The 18,328-nt window shown below is 46.2% G+C and overlaps 1 protein-coding gene across 3 annotated transcripts; it reads left to right on the forward strand.

Annotated features, from left to right (window-relative positions):
- Positions 1–3,184: 3,184 nt before the first annotated feature.
- On the forward strand, positions 3,185–17,065 carry NAPG (NSF attachment protein gamma). 3 transcript variants are annotated; one of them, XM_024763804.1, is made up of 12 exons: positions 3,185–3,330; positions 4,893–4,960; positions 7,071–7,155; positions 7,831–7,848; positions 8,517–8,547; positions 9,498–9,607; positions 9,719–9,785; positions 10,366–10,436; positions 11,533–11,611; positions 13,218–13,297; positions 13,729–13,858; positions 14,808–17,065. In XM_024763804.1, the coding sequence occupies exons 1-12, from the start codon at positions 3,275–3,277 to the stop codon at positions 14,949–14,951; spliced, it is 939 nt and encodes a 312-aa protein (XP_024619572.1). In that variant the 5' UTR covers positions 3,185–3,274; the 3' UTR covers positions 14,952–17,065. The 3 variants fall into 3 exon arrangements, 2 of the variants coding, with proteins under 2 accessions (XP_024619572.1, XP_024619571.1); XR_003005760.1 differs by lacking the exons at positions 3,185–3,330; positions 14,808–17,065 and adding exons at positions 3,486–3,633; positions 11,789–11,837 and having other exon boundaries at positions 11,968–13,297; positions 13,729–13,797; XM_024763803.1 differs by lacking the exon at positions 3,185–3,330 and adding an exon at positions 3,495–3,633.
- Positions 17,066–18,328: the final 1,263 nt, after the last annotated feature.

Genomic DNA, 18,328 nt, shown 5'->3' on the forward strand with positions numbered 1-18,328 from the left:
AACGTTCATTTTCTAACTGCTTCATAACTTTACTTTCAAAGAATTACATTACTGTACGGTAGAACTCTCTCTCTTGTAATTGGAGGAACTGCCTATCAGCCTATCATCAACAGATAAGTGTTTTTTAAAAAGTGTAACAGTGTGTCCAATACTGTATTATGAATATGCCATAATACTGTGTGCCATAACATTTTTATATATCGATTCACTCATGAGTATATAGGCTGGGCTACCAAGAAGCAACCGTATGGATGACACTAGGTGACCATAAAGCAATCACATTGCTGCTTCTTTGTTATCAATGCCTGAATCATGACACCTGTAAATAAGTATGAATTTACTTTTCACATTATCTTTTAAGCTTTGACGTCTAGTGTTAGTAACACGTATAACATCTACAGTGTTTTGTATCACGAGACAATTTTGATGTAGGTACTAATGATTCATCTTGTGAACAGACCATGTAAAGTTATGATGTCAATAAGTACAGCACAGTACTGTGTGTTTTCTCCTCCTTTTGATTTTCTTAATAATATTTTCTTTTCTCTAGCTCACTTTATTGTAAGAATAGAATATACAGTACATACAAAATATGTGTTAATCAACAGTTTATGTCACTGGTAACGCCTCCAGTCAACAGTGAGTTATTAGTGGTTGAGTTTTGGGGGAGTCAAATGTTTCATGTGGATTTTTGACTGCCTGGTGGGGCTGGGACCCCTAACCACCACATTGTTCAAGGGTCAACTTTACTACAAAACAGAGAAGATTTTTCAGTCCATTATAGTGGCTCAAGTATAGACTTTGGAGTCAAATGGCTCTGGGCTCCCACTGATTGGCTGTGAGGCATCAGGCAAGTTTCATAGCTTCTCTGAGCCTCCTCGGTGTCCTCACACGTGTTTGGGCAGCAAGCAGGCTGAATCGCTATCAACCAGCGTAGGTGAGGAGAAGCAGGTCTGGGGAGCACAGGGAGTTCACATTCTGATTGGTTATGTGTGAGTCTTTAGACTTCTGAGCACACACTGCACCTGTCTGGAGAAGTCATTCTCTACATCAATCTCACAGAGACCTAGAGATGATTTTTTTATCACTAAGACTTTACCAAAAAAAAAATATATAGATCATAATGGCATCTATCATCTTCTCCCCAAAAAAGCCAGGGATAATTTTCTAAAATCCTATTACAAGGAGACGGACCCATCAAATTATATTAGGATTTGTTCTAAACGTTTCGTCGCAAGGTTGGGTTTTTTTTGTAGCTCAGAATATATTTTCCTAGAGAAATGATTTTATGACTCATGGTTATACTCTTGGGCCAATCTCAGAAGTGCATCTCATCTATAAAGTAGCAGTATACTTGGAAACAACAAAACAGTAAACGATAACACTGCAAAGGTACTAGGAATTAAACAAAACACACAACTTGATATAGGAGCTCCTGTGTTTCCCCGGTTATGATCTGTGCGCTGAAACAGCCAGAGTTCATCAACCAAACTCTTTCCCCAAGTGACGACAAAGACCCTTCATTTCACTGAACATCAGCGGAGGGAGGTGGGTCTAGGAATCTTGCTTCTAGGCATCAGACCAGACTAGGGTGGGGCAAGTTTGTGGTTGCAAGGAGTCTGGGGACCCTGAGAACTCTCCCAGATGGCAGCCCACCCCCGGAGAGCCATTTGGGGTAGCAAGCTCAATTTTAAGCCTTGACCCTCTTAGCATCCCTGGCTGGGTCTGAACATGAAACAGACAATGACAGATTAACAGGAGAAAATCATACAGATTCATTGAATAGACGTTTCAGGTGACATGGGAGTCCCATAAGGAGATGGGCACCAGAAGGCACATCTGGTTCCACGCTCACCACTGTGTCCTGTGTGTGTAGGAACAGAGCCCGTTCAGAGTAGTTACAGGAAATACTAATAAAGGAATGTGTGAACAAGGGCCAACGAGGAGGAGGCTACAGACTCTGAGTGTAAATCCTTTAGAAGAACTCTGCACCCTTTCACCCTTTGGTTTTACAGGTTGACCACACTGGGTGGTTAGTTAAGTGTGATTTCACTCAAAGACGTAAGGTTTTCTGTTTCTGGACAAAGATATCAGAGACGGTCCTCCTGTACTTCCCCAGTCACCCCAGAGCGGCAGTGGACAGGCAGTCACGGCCACCACATTTCACAGCTCCTGTGTCCCCACCTCTTGAATCTGGACTTGCCTTGCGACTTGCTTTGACCAATAAAATGGGCAGAAGTGGAGTGGACTTGGTCCCGGGAGCCAAGCCCCAGCTTCCACTGGCCCCTCTAGGATTGCTGCGGCCAGAGGACAGGACGACGGGAGGCCTCCTGCCGGGGTGTGACTCTACCCAAGAGCCTAAACAACGTGAGGATGGACAGGGAAGGGCCGAGGCCACTTCACCCAGACACCAGAGGAAGCGCAGCACATCTGCAAAAGATGCAGGTAGATTGGGAGACAGGGTGGTGGGCCCGAAAGGAAGGTCTCTTTTAATTGCTATTTTCTATTAAACAGGAAGAGTCGGCAGTCAGGCGGGGAGGCAGGGAGATTGTGCTGGAGTTCTGAAGGGAAGTGGGTGTGGACAGCCATCCCAGCGAGTGGGCGCGTTATCTGACAGGGAAAATGTACAGTCGCTCAGCAGCACAGAGGCCTCCTGGATGTTTGTGAGCATTAATTCGAGTAACAAGTCATGTCAGCAGCTGCTTTTTTTCCTCCAGCCCCCTTCACCTGCTCTGAGCAGTTCCGGAGTCGGTGGAGAGCTGCGGTTTCCCCAAACAAGGAGAAAAGAGGCATAGACGCAGATGAGAAGCTAAAGTGATGGAGCACGGAACCCACGCTGGGTAAAGAGGGACGGGTGAATAGGGGCAGCGGGACGGCAAAAGGCGGGAGTTCTGTTGAAGGTGAACAGTTATCGAATTATCGGAGCTAGGGTTCGGTCTGTCGCACTCCCTGCCGACCTGCCAGTGGTTAGAACAGCGCCTGATACATAAAACGTGCTCAACAAAACTGCGTTCCACTGGCGAATGGAATCGCGAACCCCCTTACTACCCACCGCGCCTGCGCACTGAGCCACGCGTGAGGCCAGCCCGGGCGCTCTGCGCCTGCGCAACATGTCTGCGCGGCGCCTGCGCGGCTCCTGGGCCGCTTCGCTGCACTAGGTTTGAGCCCTACGGGCCCCGGTAGCGCGGCTGCGGCGCAGTACCGGCCTCCTCCTCGGCGTTCCCACGCCCACTCGGCGGGCTCTCGGCCTCCACGTCAGGGCCGTGCCGCGGAGATGGCGGCTCAGAAGATAAACGAGGGGCTGGAGCACCTGGCCAAAGCAGAGAAATGGTGAGTGAGAGTCCCAGCGCGGCCCTGGGTAGGCGCCTGGACCGGGCCCCTCCGAGGCCGGTCTGAGTCAGCACCGGGTGGGGGGTGCTGGGGCGGGGCCGGGCAGGGCGAGCGTGGTGGGGCCGCCGCGCCCCGGAAGCGCTGCCGTCGGACGTCGCAAGTCGTCTTGCCTCGGGCCGTGGGGGCGCCGCCGTTGTCGCGGGCACGGCTCTCCGCGTCGGCAGTTGGGATGCCGGTGCTTCCCGGCGCGTTGGGCGGCTTCCAGGACCAACTATATTTAAAAATCTTTGGCTTTTCCCATGTGTATGTAGCACATAAGACAATTGAGAGATTTTATCTTGTTTTTGGTGGGGTTTTTGAAAATTATGTTAAAATACAGAATATAATGAGGGCTTTGGGGTAGAGGTGGTGGATTAGAATTTTGCTTTATTGCAGTACTTCCTCAATTGGTGGATTAGAGTAGACAGGTTGCAATTTAAGGATTTTATTTTTCCGAACAATAATGTTTTTGGTAAGCTTGAGAATTGTTTACAAATTTGAATCATAACAGTATTAGGCAAACACAAATGTTAAATAAATTTAACTGGCAAAAAATTAAAAGGAACGAAATGAAGGGTGTACTTTTGCAGGCTCTGGGGTTTCCCTGTCTCTCGGTAAGGTGCTCCCCTGATTCTTTGGAAGGTAACACTGTTACATGTAAGCAGGCTTTCACTAACTGAATTCAAATGTAGAATTTAAGATGGTGTTTATTTAGCGGTTCTTATGCACACCCAAGTTTGACAATGTGAAATTATCATAAAATTTTAAAAAGAGGAGTTTCAGAAAGGGCAAATTAGATAGGGACTCAATTGATTGTCCTTTGGTGCGGTGTCTAAGATGCCCTGTGATCCTGGGATCCTGGAAAGCGTTTGTCGTGCTTTCCCGTCATCCTGTCTCTGGTTGTCCTTCCTGTTCACTGGTGGCTAACTGCAGTCTTTTTTGCTGATTCCCTGTGTCTCTCTGAGTGTTTGATTCTGTAGTCTTTCTGGCCTCTCTCTCCAGTCTCCCTGCGGGTCTTCACGGGTGTGACAGGTGCTGATGACTCTGGTTATCTCCGGCCTCTCCTGAGTTGCAGTCTCACGAGTCCACCTGCTTATTGCTGTGCTTCAACCTACCTCAAGCTTTAGTGCGTCTCAGGGCTTGTTACACCCTGGATTGCTGCTGCTGCCACTCCCGGGGTCCCGGTTCAGCAGGGCTGGGCTGGGGCTCAGCACTTCATGCATTTCTAGCGCACTTCTGCGTGATGCTGCTCATCTGGGAATCAGGCCTTGAGAACCTCCACTCCCCTTGGATGCTATACAGACATTTCAAAAGGGGGAAACCATGTCTATGACAGTGGGAGGGAAAGTGGTGAGGTTGTTTGTAACTGTCAGTAAGTTTGGATGGAGGTGGGCGAGATGGGGACTGTGTACCTGATGGTCCCCCCCTCCCTTTTTAACGGCCTACGAGATCCTTATAAGCAGGGTTCTGACTTAGGAGTGTGGTTGGTAACTTCTGTTGAATGTGTCTCTCTTTCATTTTAGCCTGAAAACTGGTTTTTTAAAATGGAAGCCAGATTACGACAGTGCCGCTTCTGAGTATGGAAAAGCAGGTACGTGTGACTGTAGCCCTGTCCCTGCAGTGTGTAATCTTGAAGCAGGCTGGTAACTTCATGTCGACATAGTTCTCACTCTTAATGCTTCCTACATAGTATTTGCATTGTTAAACCCTGAGCTTTTCCACTTCCTGTTTTCAGATGTCTTGAGTTCTGAGCTGTAGACCCAGCCGCCTCTCCCTCTCCCACGAGTGCCGATGGCACGGCGGGTGCCCCTGCAGGCATTTAGCATCGTTTATATGTTCTTGAACTTCACTCAGTTGATACTACTTCTGGGAGTTTGGTCATATTTTTTACTACCTATTACTGAATAAAGATTTTTCTCGTTGGCTTTTTAAAACCTTAGGCTTATCTTCCGCATCCTGCCCACCGAGCGTGTTTGGCTCTCGCTCTTGATGACCCTCCTGTGGAGATGCACTGATATGTGTTCATGAAGAGTTAAGCTCATATGCATGTTTTATTGCCTTTATCTGCATATGAGATTAAAAAACCTGAAATTTGCAACAGAAAGGAAATTTGTTAAAAATTTAGCATTTTAAGTTATGGAATGATAGTTTTCAGCATATCCGTGATTATTTTGGATATAAAGCATAATACGATTTTGAAATACCCTGGACACATTTTACTGTGTGTTTCAGCAGTAGCCCTGATCACATTTGTTAGCCTTGCATAGAAATCACCTAGGAAATGTGCTTTTGGCAAACTTTAGTTTTAGTATGTCACCAAGAAGAAAGAAGTCAGTAAATTGAAACTAATAGAAAGAAGTCAGATAAATTGAAGCTAATAAGCATAATGTAGGATGTATTTTCTAGATAATAAAAGAAATGACAACAAATTAATCTTTAGCGCTTTTATTTAAGTCCTGAGTGAATTCTCTGTTGCATTATGGAAATTACTATACCTCATATTTAGAAGGAAAATTATTAGAAGTTCAAATTTTACATGGATTTTATGGACACCTTGTACAAGAACACCTTTGTAACTGGAGGGCACAACATTTTGCAAGTATCCTACATGAGGGAAATTTAACACAGAGTTGTTATGTATGTATCTGTGACCATGAGCTGCTTTCAGAAATGAATATTTCAAGTCAGATTTTCCCATGAAAACATCTTTTGTTTATTTTCGTTAAGGGGTTATGCAAGATACATTTCATCGGTAAATTTTTCAAAGAGAAAAATGTAGAAATGCAGGGATGAAAATAGTTTGTCATTTATTTTCTACATTTTGTTAAATGTAATTTTAAGAGTGTGGGTGGTTTTTTTTGTTTGTTTTGTTTTGTTTTTTTGCGGTACGCGGGCCTCTCACTGTTGTGGCCTCTCCCGTTGCGGAGCACAGGCTCCAGACGCAGAGGCTCAGCGGCCATGGCTCACGGGCCTAGCCGCTCCGCGGCATGTGGGATCCTCCCGGACCAGGGCACGAACCCGTGTCCCCTGCATCGGCAGGCGGACTCTCAACCACTGCGCCACCAGGGAAGCCCTAAGAGTGTGTTTTTAACAAACAATGTTTTCTTAAAGCAGTATCCTTTTCATTTATTTGTAAGCAACACTTTGTAAGTTTTCCAAAGTCTGTAAGATCATATTTAAAGATTGTGTCAAAAAGGAAGATTTATTATAAAAATATTGAGTGTGTTTATTGGACTTCAGTTTCAGAATAATTTAAAAGATAGAATAAGCCACAACTAAAACACTGTTGCTATTATTAAATGTGAGACTGGTGAGGTAAGGTGCTGTTTTAGTGACAGTGCCTGTAGTTTGGGTGTGTTGGTTTGACTAATGCCGTCTTAGTTTCCCAAGCTTAGATGGTGGTGTTAGAAAGACTTGGGCTTGAGTGGAAGGAGCACTGATTTATTGCCAATAGTGTACAATTAAGAAAAAAAACCTTTTGAAAATACTTGTAAGTTATTGATAATCAAAAAAGTTGTAAGAAAATGGCTTAGAAAAAAGTAGTATTTATAGTTTTATGAAATTTCCTAAGTATTTGATTAAAATAAGTGTTAAGTTTATTTTCTGATACTTCACATGTCATGCACATTTTGGTAAGGATTTATTTGAGGTTTCTTTAAATGATGGAAATAGACAGTCTCTATAATTTTTCTCTCTTTCAGCTGTTGCTTTTAAAAATGCCAAACAGTTTGAACAAGCCAAAGACGCCTGCCTGAGAGAAGCTGTCGCCCACGAGAATAACAGGGCGTATCTTTTCAGCCTTTAGAGGTTGTTATAAGTTTGCTGCACGTGGAGTACAGTGCTATTAAATTAGAAACATACTGCGTGTCTGAGCTCTGAAAGTGCACTTATACAGACTTGATCATAAGGTCCACACTGCTTTGCAGAGCTGCGGTTGAGTGTTTATTTCTGTTGTTTCTGGATTTGCTTCATGATGGTTTTACTTGGGATGAAGTGAGGGAGATCTAGAGACAGGTGCTGAAAAACGAAGAAGTGGCACGGGTATTAGAGACATGTTAACTGCTCTATAAATATTTTTAAAATGTAGTCTTCCTCCGATATTTGAAGTAAAATTTTTAAGTAGTTTAAAACAAATTTTCCTGAGGTATTTTATAATCTTATCAACTAAAAAATGTTTATTTTACCTCACTTGCAGATTATGGATATAATAACCTTGCATTTTAGTAAAACTTCAAGTTAATGCATCATGGAAGTAGCTTAAAAATCGATGTGTTTTGTCAATGTTTTTGTGAATTACGTAGTTTTTAGGAGACAGCTACAGGCGATAAATTTTTCTTCTTTTCCTGATTTCAAACAAACTGGGACAGTGATTTAGTTAACCTTGTTTTTTAAATAGTAGATCTTTAGAAACTATTGATTTGCTTTTTTTTCCTTAATTTTGACTTTATTACATCTATTCAGTCTTTTTCATGCTGCCAAGTAAGTAAATATTCTCCGTGTGTTCATGTATTTGTAGATTATTATGTTTTAAATGTTGCTTTTTCTTAGGTCAGTAAATTTTTCCTAAGTGATAAATTCAGAAATAGTGAATTAATTTGTATTGATTTAAATAAAATAGTCATTTCCATTTGTTTCAGTCTTCACCTGAACCTTAAAAATGAAGTCACTCCTAAGATAATTCAGTGTTTAAGTTAAATCACCATCATATTTTTAGGACCGTTTTGTTCAATAACCGATGAAAAAACGAGTTAGAATCTCTTTTTTTCCCTCTTTTTTAATAGTTAATGGTGCCTGTGGAGAGAAGCAGGAAGCTTTCTTTTGCTTTTGTGGAGAAAAACACTAACTTGTTTCAAAACTTGGATTTAGGTTTGTCAAGTACAGTAGAAAGTCATTTAACCTCTCTGACCTTTACTTAACTTTGCATCTGCAAAGCGAAATCCCTTTACCTCAGATGTCTGTTGTTTCCAAGGCATTATTGCCCACGTAAATAAAAGGAAGAAAAATTATGTTGTGTTGTAATGAGAGCCTAAAGTAAGTATGTGTTGTCTGAGCCAGTTTTAATTGATGAAGCTTCTCATGTCTGTGGTAGAGTTTCTCTTCCCCCATCTCATCAAGATCTCATCTGAGAACTTATATTCTCTCTGCAGAGCTTATGAACAAGCCGGCATGATGCTGAAGGTCAGTACCGTTGTGTCACAGCTGCTCTATAGGTAAAATGAGTTATAGTTTGAAGTTCCCATAAGAACAAGACCAGCAAGTTTTGTATCCTAAAGAATTTGTTAACTTAGTGAAGGACAGACTTGAAAACAACCTGTGCAAGGTCAGCACGGAGATACAGTATGTCAACCCTAAATAGATAATACCTAAAATCTTTACATCTAGCTTTGACATGATTTTTCTTCAGTTTTGAATTGGAGATATTAGACATAAGGAGCACATGATGCTGAGATTTGGAGTTTACTAATAAGATACGTAGGGTTACTCTGTTGATGGCGCTCAGAGTAAGAGGGCTGCAAGTGCAGGTGAACGCAGGGCTTGCTGAGATGGAGGAGGCCGGCCTGGGCGTGCAGGAAGTGGGGAGAAACACGCCCCAGGAGGAGGCTGGCTGCTGCACAGCCCCACTCGCCAGTGCCATGTGGGGCGCAAGCCTGCAGATGCCGTAGCCTATGACATGTTTAAAATACGAAGCCACAGAACAGACCTCCTGTGAAAGTATCTGATTTTAAGATATGGAGGGTTGAAGCAAGCCATCCTCGGAAATGACACACAACCCTTGGGCTGCCAGTTTGCAGCCTTTGGCACAGGCCTTATATGCAGTAGGAGCTTATAAGTATTCCAGGAATTGTAAATGCTTAGAAAACTGTGAAGAGCAAGTGTTTTGGTTTCTACTGTGTGTGTAGTTTCCCTGAAACTCTGTGAAGGGATGAACTCTGCAGAAATCTACTGATGCGTTTTTGGTTTAGCGAAATGAAGCTCGATGGAGAGAGTGACCACGTGAACGCATTTCATTTTCAATATGTTTATTATTGTATTATGTTTTGGGTCCTTTGCTTTCTTGAATTTCAGATTGTTAATTCTGTATTTAAGTTGTTGCACTTACTGGTCCATGCCGTATCGTTTGCCTAAAGGAGATGCAAAAACTCCCAGAGGCTGTTCAGCTGATTGAGAAAGCTAGCATGATGTACCTGGAGAACGGCACCCCGGACACAGCAGCCATGGCCTTGGAGCGGGCTGGAAAGTGAGTGTGTGAACACAGGTCTCTGCGTGGAAGTCTTTTTGTTTTAATAAAGTCCTTTGAAAAACAAGTTTTCTATTTCTCATGTAAGTCAGATTTTCTTGTCTAATTTAGGCTTATAGAAAACGTGGATCCAGAAAAGGCTGTGCAGTTATATCAGCAGACAGCTAATGTGTTTGAAGTAAGTTTAAATTTTTTTTTCTTTGAGTATATAGAATTTTATGTTCACGATATATAGGAAAACAGAGAAATGCAGTGGCTGCTTTGAAAACTTTTCTGTGCTCACAGCTGAACTCTTGTTTTCTTCTGTTAGTAGTGAGATGGCTTAGCAGCTTTGGAGGAATTCCCACCCCCACCCCACCCCCCGATCCAGTGCCTAACCCTAACCTTTTTTTTTTTTTTTAAGATTTATTTATTATTTAATATATTTATTTTTGGCTGCATCAGGTCTTAGTTGTGGTGTGCGGGATCTTTCGTGGCAGCGCGGGCTCTTCGTTATGGCACATGGGCTTTCTCTCTCTCGTTGTGGCGTGTGGGCTCTGTAGTTGTGGCGTGTGGGCTTAGTTGCCCCACGGTTTGTGGGATCTTAGTTCCCTGACCAGAGTTCGAACCCACGTCCCCTGCATTGTAAGGTGGATTCTTTACCACTGGACCACCAGGGAAGTCCCCAGTGCCATTACTTTTTTATCAGAAATTGTTAGGGGAAGAAAAAGATTCCTACATTAAAGCAGCCAACACTCCCTTCTCTTGGATTCCTGCAGAATGAAGAGCGCTTACGACAGGCAGTTGAATTACTAGGAAAGGCCTCCAGGCTGCTGGTGCGAGGCCGCAGGTACGTGTCATAGAGCTGTGCTCCTGTGTCCTTGTGACCTTCTGGCCACAGGGACAGGCTTGTTAATCTTTTGGGTGTAACCATGGGCACACCAGGCTACAAGACAGCAGCACGTTGGATTAAATATTGAAAGATCTGCCGCTTCTCTAAAGTGTCATCCCAAAATGTATCGTGCGTTGTGCTCTTGTTGGCTAAGCCCTGACTCAGCAACTTGGGAGGGAGCAGTTGTCTTGTTCTGTTGTCTGGGTGGGTGGTGATGCCTCTCAAGGACAAGTATCCATATGAGCTAAGTGATAAGATGCCCTAAGTGCTCACCCAGGAAAATTGACAGGTTCTTGACAGCCAGGTAGCATCATTAGACAGGGTACTGATTTTTTCTCCTTCACACTTAGGACCTATGGCACAAATAGCTGGACCCCAGAAATCTAGAATCCTATGGATTTTCCTTTTGTGTTTTACTTCAACTTAAGCTTAGTAAACAATTTCCCTTATTAATAAAATTCTGCAAAGGAAAATATGTGAGAGTAGATGGAAGAAGACTGTTGAGGGTCAAAGTGATGAAAAGGACCTTTTCTCACCTCTCCCTGTCTACTCTCCCCTGCTGCGCGTTCTGGCCCCAGGAGCTGTCGGGGTCATGAAGGCCGCGGTGGGCGTGTGAGGGCCCGGTGGGGGTCCTGGTTCCGGGGAGCCAGTGCTCTTGGGGCGTCTGCACGGCCTTTCAGTGAGGGAAAGGGATCTGTGGTGACTGAGTCAGGGCTGGGCTCCGGCACGTCTCACAGATGCTCACGAAGCGGTTTGTTGGACTTGATGGGTGCTCATTAATGGATGGTCCTTACCAGACCTAAAACTCCGCATATGAAGCGGCCTGTCCTTGAGTTCTTTCGCTCTGTCTGCTTGGTGTCTAGAAGGGCAAGCCTGACATTTAGAAGGCAAGCCGAGTGAGCAGAGCTTGCGGAAACACGGGTTATGGAGCAGTTGTTACAGTGCCTGATGTGGTCTTTACTTCTCTAAAACCTGTAACATCAAGTACATTATAGGACCTCTGCTGTGGATCACTTAGACCCACCTTGTTCTGCATTTCTTCTTTTGTCTTTAGGTTTGATGAGGCGGCACTCTCTATTCAGAAAGAAAAAAATATTTATAAGGAAATTGAGAATTATCCAACTTGTTATAAGGTATGCTTTGAAAGTGCTTATATTTGGCTTTTCCTTAGATCATTTTTCATATTGGTGTAACTGTGTACCTAAGACTGGGTTACCTGAATGTTTGTTTATTTTTAAAATAATACCTTATGGGCCTCTATTTTTAGCCAAGATGGAGTAAGCCCACTATCACCTCTCTCCTGAACACAGCTAACCCTACTGGGCAAAACAGAAGGCTGTGCCCCTCGGACCCTGAAAAGTGAGCAGCCAAGAGGGCTGGAGGGCAGGGAGCACAGGGCGGCTTTCCTCCCTGAGGGGCCCCCGCCCCATCTTTCTAACCAGAGGGGCTCAGAGGAGAGGCCCCACGTCTCCTGCTCCTTCTCCCTCAGCTCCTCTGCGGCTGAGCCCTGGTCGTGGAGTTGCAGCTGGGACGGTGGTGCAGCCGGATGAAACACTGTCTGCCCCAGCCGGAGGAGCTGGGAAGATGGGCGCAGAGAGCCAGGAGAAGAGCCCAGAGAGGAGGGCTGGAAGTGGGCCCTCCCCGCCCCCCCCAGTACGTGCACGTGCGCGCGCGCGTGTGTGTGTGGCTGTGTGTGGGGGGGTGCTCCAGCTGCGTGTGCAGGGCACACTCAGAGCAGCGGAGCAGGTGGCTGAACTAAGACTAGAGCCACTGCCCAGAAAGCAGACAGAACGTGCAGCCTGAGCCCGAGATCGTGGGGGGTCCCTGCAGTGTCCAGGGGACAGTCCCAGGTGACTCAACATAGAACGAGTCAGGGAAGTGTGACCGTTGTCAGGAGGAAGGACCACAGAGGGGACCCGGATGTTGGAGTCACCAGGTCAGGACCAGGAAGCAGCTGTCACAGCTGCACCATGTGGCAGAGGTGAACATGGGCGAAATAATGGACAAAAGGACTGACTTTTATTTTTTTAATAGAAACTATAAATGAACTAAATGAGAATTTTAGAACTGAAAAAGCAGTGTCTGAAATAAAATACCGGATGGGCTTAATCTGAAAACGGAGATGACAAAAGATCAATAAAAGTCGTCTGAAAAAATAGATATAAAAAAGATCGAAAAATACTTCGTGAAGAGCTCTTTTGCAGATAAGATCTTATCAGTTGTGTCTGTGGTCTCAGTCCTTTTGTTGGCTTATAAATAGTGTCTATTTCTGTTACATGAAGTTTCCATTCATTTATCTTTTCCTCATATCTCGAAGAATTCCAAAGTAGAATTGCAGAGTTATGCCCCCCGCTTCTTGTTCCCTTTTCAAAATGAAACCTATATAGGCATTTAGAGGAAATTTTCTGTAAATTGTGCAGTGGCTGTGTTCTGGGGCTTTGTTTCTCCAAGTGTGGCCCTCAGACTGGCGGGACCATGACCACCTGGGAGCCGGTGAGGAGCAGTGGACTCTCAGGCTTCCCCGCCACCAGCTCCGCCGTCTCCAGCAAGACCCCCAGGTGGGGTGTGCGCATTGGAGTTTGAGGTGTGGTGTTCTGGGCTGTTCTCCCCGCAGTGTCCTATGGAGGTGGCTGCAGAATTCACGAGTCTCTCCAGGTGCAAACCGAGTCAAATTCCAGGTGTCAGGAAATTGACTTCTGCAGGGATATGATCTTGGCCTAATCACCTCTTTTGTTTTAGAAAACAATTGCCCAAGTCTTAGTGCATCTGCACAGAAATGACTACGTGGCCGCAGAGCGCTGCGTCCGGGAGAGCTACAGGTAAGACCTGCCAGCGCGCGGCTGCTTCTCCACCCCAGCTCACTGCCTAGATAGGCAGTCCTGGCTGTGGAACGGGGTTTTTGTTTTCTGGTTTTTTTGTTTTTAATATAGTTCAGAGCAATATGAGTGCGTGGCTAGCATTTCAGCTTCTGCAGCAGGATTTTTATGAGTTGTGTTCTTTCCTGTGTTTTTCTCCTGGGGGCTTCCGTGGAATTGAGTGACTTGAGTGATTTTGTGATATTTGCCATCTAAGAAAAAAATACTAAGAGAAAGAAAAGTCTTCAGGTTGTATGTTACAGGAAGGTCAGGCTATAAGGGGTTTTCTCCTTGGCGATGTTTAAGCCGGGCACCCTGGCTCCGGGGCCCGGGGTTCTCTGCTGTTGGCCGTCCAGTGCGGGTGGGTGCGCAGACGTGCCGTGTGCTCCCCGCAGCATCCCTGGCTTCAACGGCAGTGAGGACTGCACCGCCCTGGAGCAGCTGCTCGAGGGCTACGACCAGCAGGACCAGGACCAGGTGGCCGAGGTCTGCAACTCGCCTCTGTTCAAGTACATGGACAACGACGTGAGTGCCTTCTCTCGGCCCTCCCTCCCTCTCCCGTGCTCTCGTAAGGTTTCTCCCTCTGCTGTTCGCCTGGAGCTGCTGCTCAGAGAGGAGGCTCACGACGGGTGCGCGTTGCCTGGCTGGCCGGCTGCCGGGGGGTTTGCCGTGGGCGACGCCCGCTCCTCCTCCATCTGCTGGCCTCCCTCCAGGGTGCTGGGTTAGTGAGTTTCTCTCAGGCTCATGGTCTCAGGGCCCATGGTGCGTGGCCTTTGTGGGTCGGCAGGCCTGTTGGAATCCCACTTCTGAGAGCACCTGCTGTGTGGTGCAGGGTGGTGGCTGACGGTCTGAAGCTCAGTTTACTCATCTGTAAACGTGGGGCAGCTGGTCCCCGTCTTGCTGCCTGTGGTGACAAGTGGATGAGTCAGGAGGGGCCCATCCCCCCACAGTGGGACGCCAGCTGTGATCCAGGCTTCTCTTCTTCCCAGTTTCCCTGTTCAGTAGATTCATGAGCGCCTGCTCATTGGATTTGGTCTGGCAGGTTTAGTCTTGTGATGGTATCAGATCAGTGTAAGACCTTGGTAGTTTTTTTTTTTTAAATAAAATGATGTACTTAGAGGAACCAGTGTTTTTCTAGGTAAATTCTGGCATCAGCTTTTGTAAGTTTGTGTTTTCAACACTGACTCAGCAGATGGTTATTTCGTAAGGACCAGAAGTGTCCCTCAGCTCGCGTGTCCGGTTATCTGATTCCTAAGTGTGCCGTAGAATTGAGGTTTTCCTCGTCGTGCCCCTGCCCCACCCTGGTCACAAGCCCCGATGGCTGAGCAGCGTTGGGTTTTGTGGTGGTCTTTCCGTCTGAGTGGTATCCGGGGTTTTAGCGGGCGGAGAGCAGGCTCGTCTCACAGGTGACTCCGGGGAGGCGTCGCGGGTCAGGCCTGAGTGTCCAGTCTGAGCAGTGCTTTGTCGTTGACAGTACGCGAAGCTGGGCCTGAGCCTGCTGGTCCCAGGAGGGGGAGTCAAGAAGAAGGCGGCGGCCCCCCCGCAGGCCACGCCCAAAGGCCACACAGCCCCCGCCGCTGAGGACGAGGAGGACGAGTATGCAGGGGGGCTGTGCTAGGCGCTCGTCCCCTCACAGACCCCGCATGGCCCGGACGTCGCCTCACGGCCCGGGGCGCGGCCAGACCTCACGCCATCCTGGCTCTGATGCTGGTAAAGACAAAGTCTTAGCTCCCGTTTCCTGGACCACCCGTCCTGCCCACTGCCTGTGAAGCATTTTTTTCTTTCCATGATAAGAGCTCTTCTCAGACACCAGCAGGCATTAACAGAGAAATGTACTGTTGCATTTTAGGACAGTTGACTTTAAAATTGGCAAACCAAATTCTAGACAGATCTATTGTAAACAAAGGTAATAGGCATAGATAGTCTTAGATAGCCTTTTCTCTTGGGCTCCTGTAATTTATTGTTAGAGAAGTTTTTTTGCATTTTATTTAATAATTGCTGTTAAAAGTGATGTTTACTGGGTTAAACAAAATAGTATTTTAAACATGTGTTATGCCTTCAGAAGGAAATTTATCCCCCATGATAATCAGAGACATTTAAATTGTTCAATCTTCAGAGGCGAGATTGGGACAGGAAGCTGTTCTGAGCCTTACGATGTTACTTATCTCGATACAAGGTGCATCTAAAGTCTCGTGTAAGTTTGAACATTTTGAAGGGTGGCACGTTACAGTGATTCTGTAAATGTCTTCAGTTGTCTCTGGATTATGGGTATTTTTCCACCTGAAACACATAGTGACGGTCTCTGAACCCACCAGGTTGTTGACCGACTGGGACTAATGAGGACCTTTGTCCTGAGTTCGCACAGTGTGGTGGTTTCCATCAGACTGGGGTGCATACGTGGCTTCCCTCTGCGTCATCCAGGGCTGTGACAGGACAGCAGCTTGACTCGGGAGGTGCTGTCTGTAAACCTCCTGCATGTGGCTGAAAGGCGGGGGCTGAGTTTCAAGGGCTGGGCTGCCGCTGTCTAGTGCTTTCTGGGTCTTTCCTGACGGGTCATTTTCGAGGCGTTCCTCTCCCTGTGCTCGGAGCCGTCACCCTGTCTCCTGATTGGAAAGAGGCCCAGACACCGCAGTGTGCTCTGCAGGAGACGCTGCCCGCCTGGCTTCCCGGGCTCGGATCTGCTGGCCTCCCTGGGATCCTGGGGCGGGTCGTCATGAGTGGTCGCAGCCACGCTGGGCTCTGTGGCGGGTTCGGAGAACGTCCTCGCGGGGCCCGTGTGCCGGGGTGGTTGGGCGTGGGATGGCTCTATCGGAAGTCTGGCGCAGAACACTAGCCCACGCAGTCTCTCCAGTCCCCCTGTTGCCTGCGTGGCTGTGCGGGCTGCAGCACACTTCCAGTCACTGTTTGGAGACACTGAGTGGTGGTCTCAGTAAAGTCATGTTTAGGCGTTTGTGTGGTTAATGACGTGTTAAGAGTTCTGAGGCCCCGTCCTCCTGCTGTGCCCTCCAGATCCAGTCACACTTCAAGAGTCTTATGCTGATGTGCATTTGAGCTACTTAACAATCCCTATCAACAGATTTGGCAACACTTAAAAGGTATTTTAGACCATTTCCTGTAGACCATATTATCCATTACAGCTTTGGAAAAAAGCTTTTATTTCTCTTTTCTTACATATTAAACAAAAATGAGGGCTGAGTCGAAGGGTCCTGTAGCAGCCGTGGGACTGGGCCTCACAGCACAGGAGGCTTGAGCTGGGGCGTCCTCCACACCAGCCCCTTCCCGGCCTTCACGTCAGAACTCGTGTGCGGGGCGTGTGGATGTTCTCTGACGTCACGGCTGTTCTGCGTGGTGTCTAGTGAGGAGCATCTCATTTTCCCCTCACAGAAGCCTTTATCCTGAGGGGACACTCAGAAGTGGGGAACTGGTGTTCACAGCAGGAAGAGGTGTCTCCAGAGCTCATGTCATCACTTTACCAAAGTGGGCGTCTGTCTGCATGAGTGTGCTCAGGATCCAACCGTCAGTGTTCTGTTGTGTTGTAAGCGAAGCAGGCTACAAAGTCTAGTTAATAAATCGAATTTATTTGTACATATGCAGAGTATGGTATTTGTGTATGGAAACTGCTTTATTCCTCTTTTTTCCAGCTCTGATGAATAATATTAAATGTGATATGGAAATGCAGGTTATTGCTTCTATAGGAATATAATTATGAAAATAAAATCTGAAACTCTATAAGTATGATCATTCTTTTTATTATTCATTTTGCTTGGTTTAGTTCCCTTTTTTTCCAAAGATACATCCTCAGCTATTTACATGATTCCAGCTGTGCTGGACAAGAACAATATTTCGTCGGTTCTTGTAAGTTGTGCCTTATGCTGGGAGTCAGTTAAGTCCTTCTGGGGGTTACTTCAAACGCGTGGAGCTTTTTCGGGTGCCAGTCATCCAGCTACTGTCACGCTGTGCTCTCTGGCCTTGGTGAGGTGGGAGGCTTCAGTACACCTTCCAAGAGAGTAATTCTTTCATCGAGTTAAGTGAGAGAAAAATACCCAGGAGCTAAGAAAACTGAAATGGCATTGTTTGCATTTACATATAGTTGACACCTTAGTTACCAGCGGATTTACTAAAATTAATCACATGTTTATTGAGTGAGTGCTGTGTAATGCTGGCCTGTCCTCTGGGGAATGGGGATCGGTAGTAGGATTTGACACCAGGATTTGGTGGAAGTTGGAGTAAGAGGTGGAGAGAATGCAGGGGACGGAGGGGCTTGGGTGCAATGCGATTTTGGTTTCCCTCAGGACACCTTGGCGTGTTCTGAGTGGCCTCGTGGTCCCCCTGGCGTTTGTGAAGATGGGTCAGCTGGGAAAGACAACAGAAGCCGTCTCCCTCTGTCCCCCCCCCATGTTTTCATGAGGTTGGTATCAAGAAAAGGCTCAGCACCGACTTTAATTTGATACTAAATTTAAGGACATAAAAAATGTCTTGAAGGAAAAAAGGACTGAGGCAAGCATCCCTTTCGAAAAAGGAGAGCAAACCTTTTCCATTTGAGTGTTTTTTTAAAATGGTCAAGGGGCCTTTGCCCATGGAAAGAACTTACAAGGCTTTTAATAACAGTCAGTGGTACTGATTAAAATTCCCCTAAATAATTAGCCCCACTTACAAACTAGGTGAACTAAATCCCCTTCGAATTTAAGGTAGAACATTTAAAATTATATTTATAAATCTTTTATTTCTGATTCTCCCAAAGCTTTCAAGAGGCCTAAATAGGGCCGTTTTAAAACTTAGCTTTCAAAATCTCAGTAAGCACTTAGCTAACTTGTATACGTACAGTAAATCTTGTGTGTATTGTTTGTAAATGTGAATGAACGTGACCTCCGCCAGGGGGCACCTTGATTCTCTCCTGGGCAGCAAGTCTCCGGACGTTGAGTCAGTATTAACAAATACAGAAGCGCTCAACGGAGGTGGCTCTGCTCATTGAAGCTGGCCGGCCCCTCGTCAGGC

Source organism: Neophocaena asiaeorientalis, unplaced genomic scaffold (assembly GCF_003031525.2).
Source record: "Neophocaena asiaeorientalis asiaeorientalis breed wild unplaced genomic scaffold, Neophocaena_asiaeorientalis_V1.1 scaffold110, whole genome shotgun sequence".
In the NCBI taxonomy this organism is placed as follows: Eukaryota; Metazoa; Chordata; class Mammalia; order Artiodactyla; family Phocoenidae; genus Neophocaena; species Neophocaena asiaeorientalis.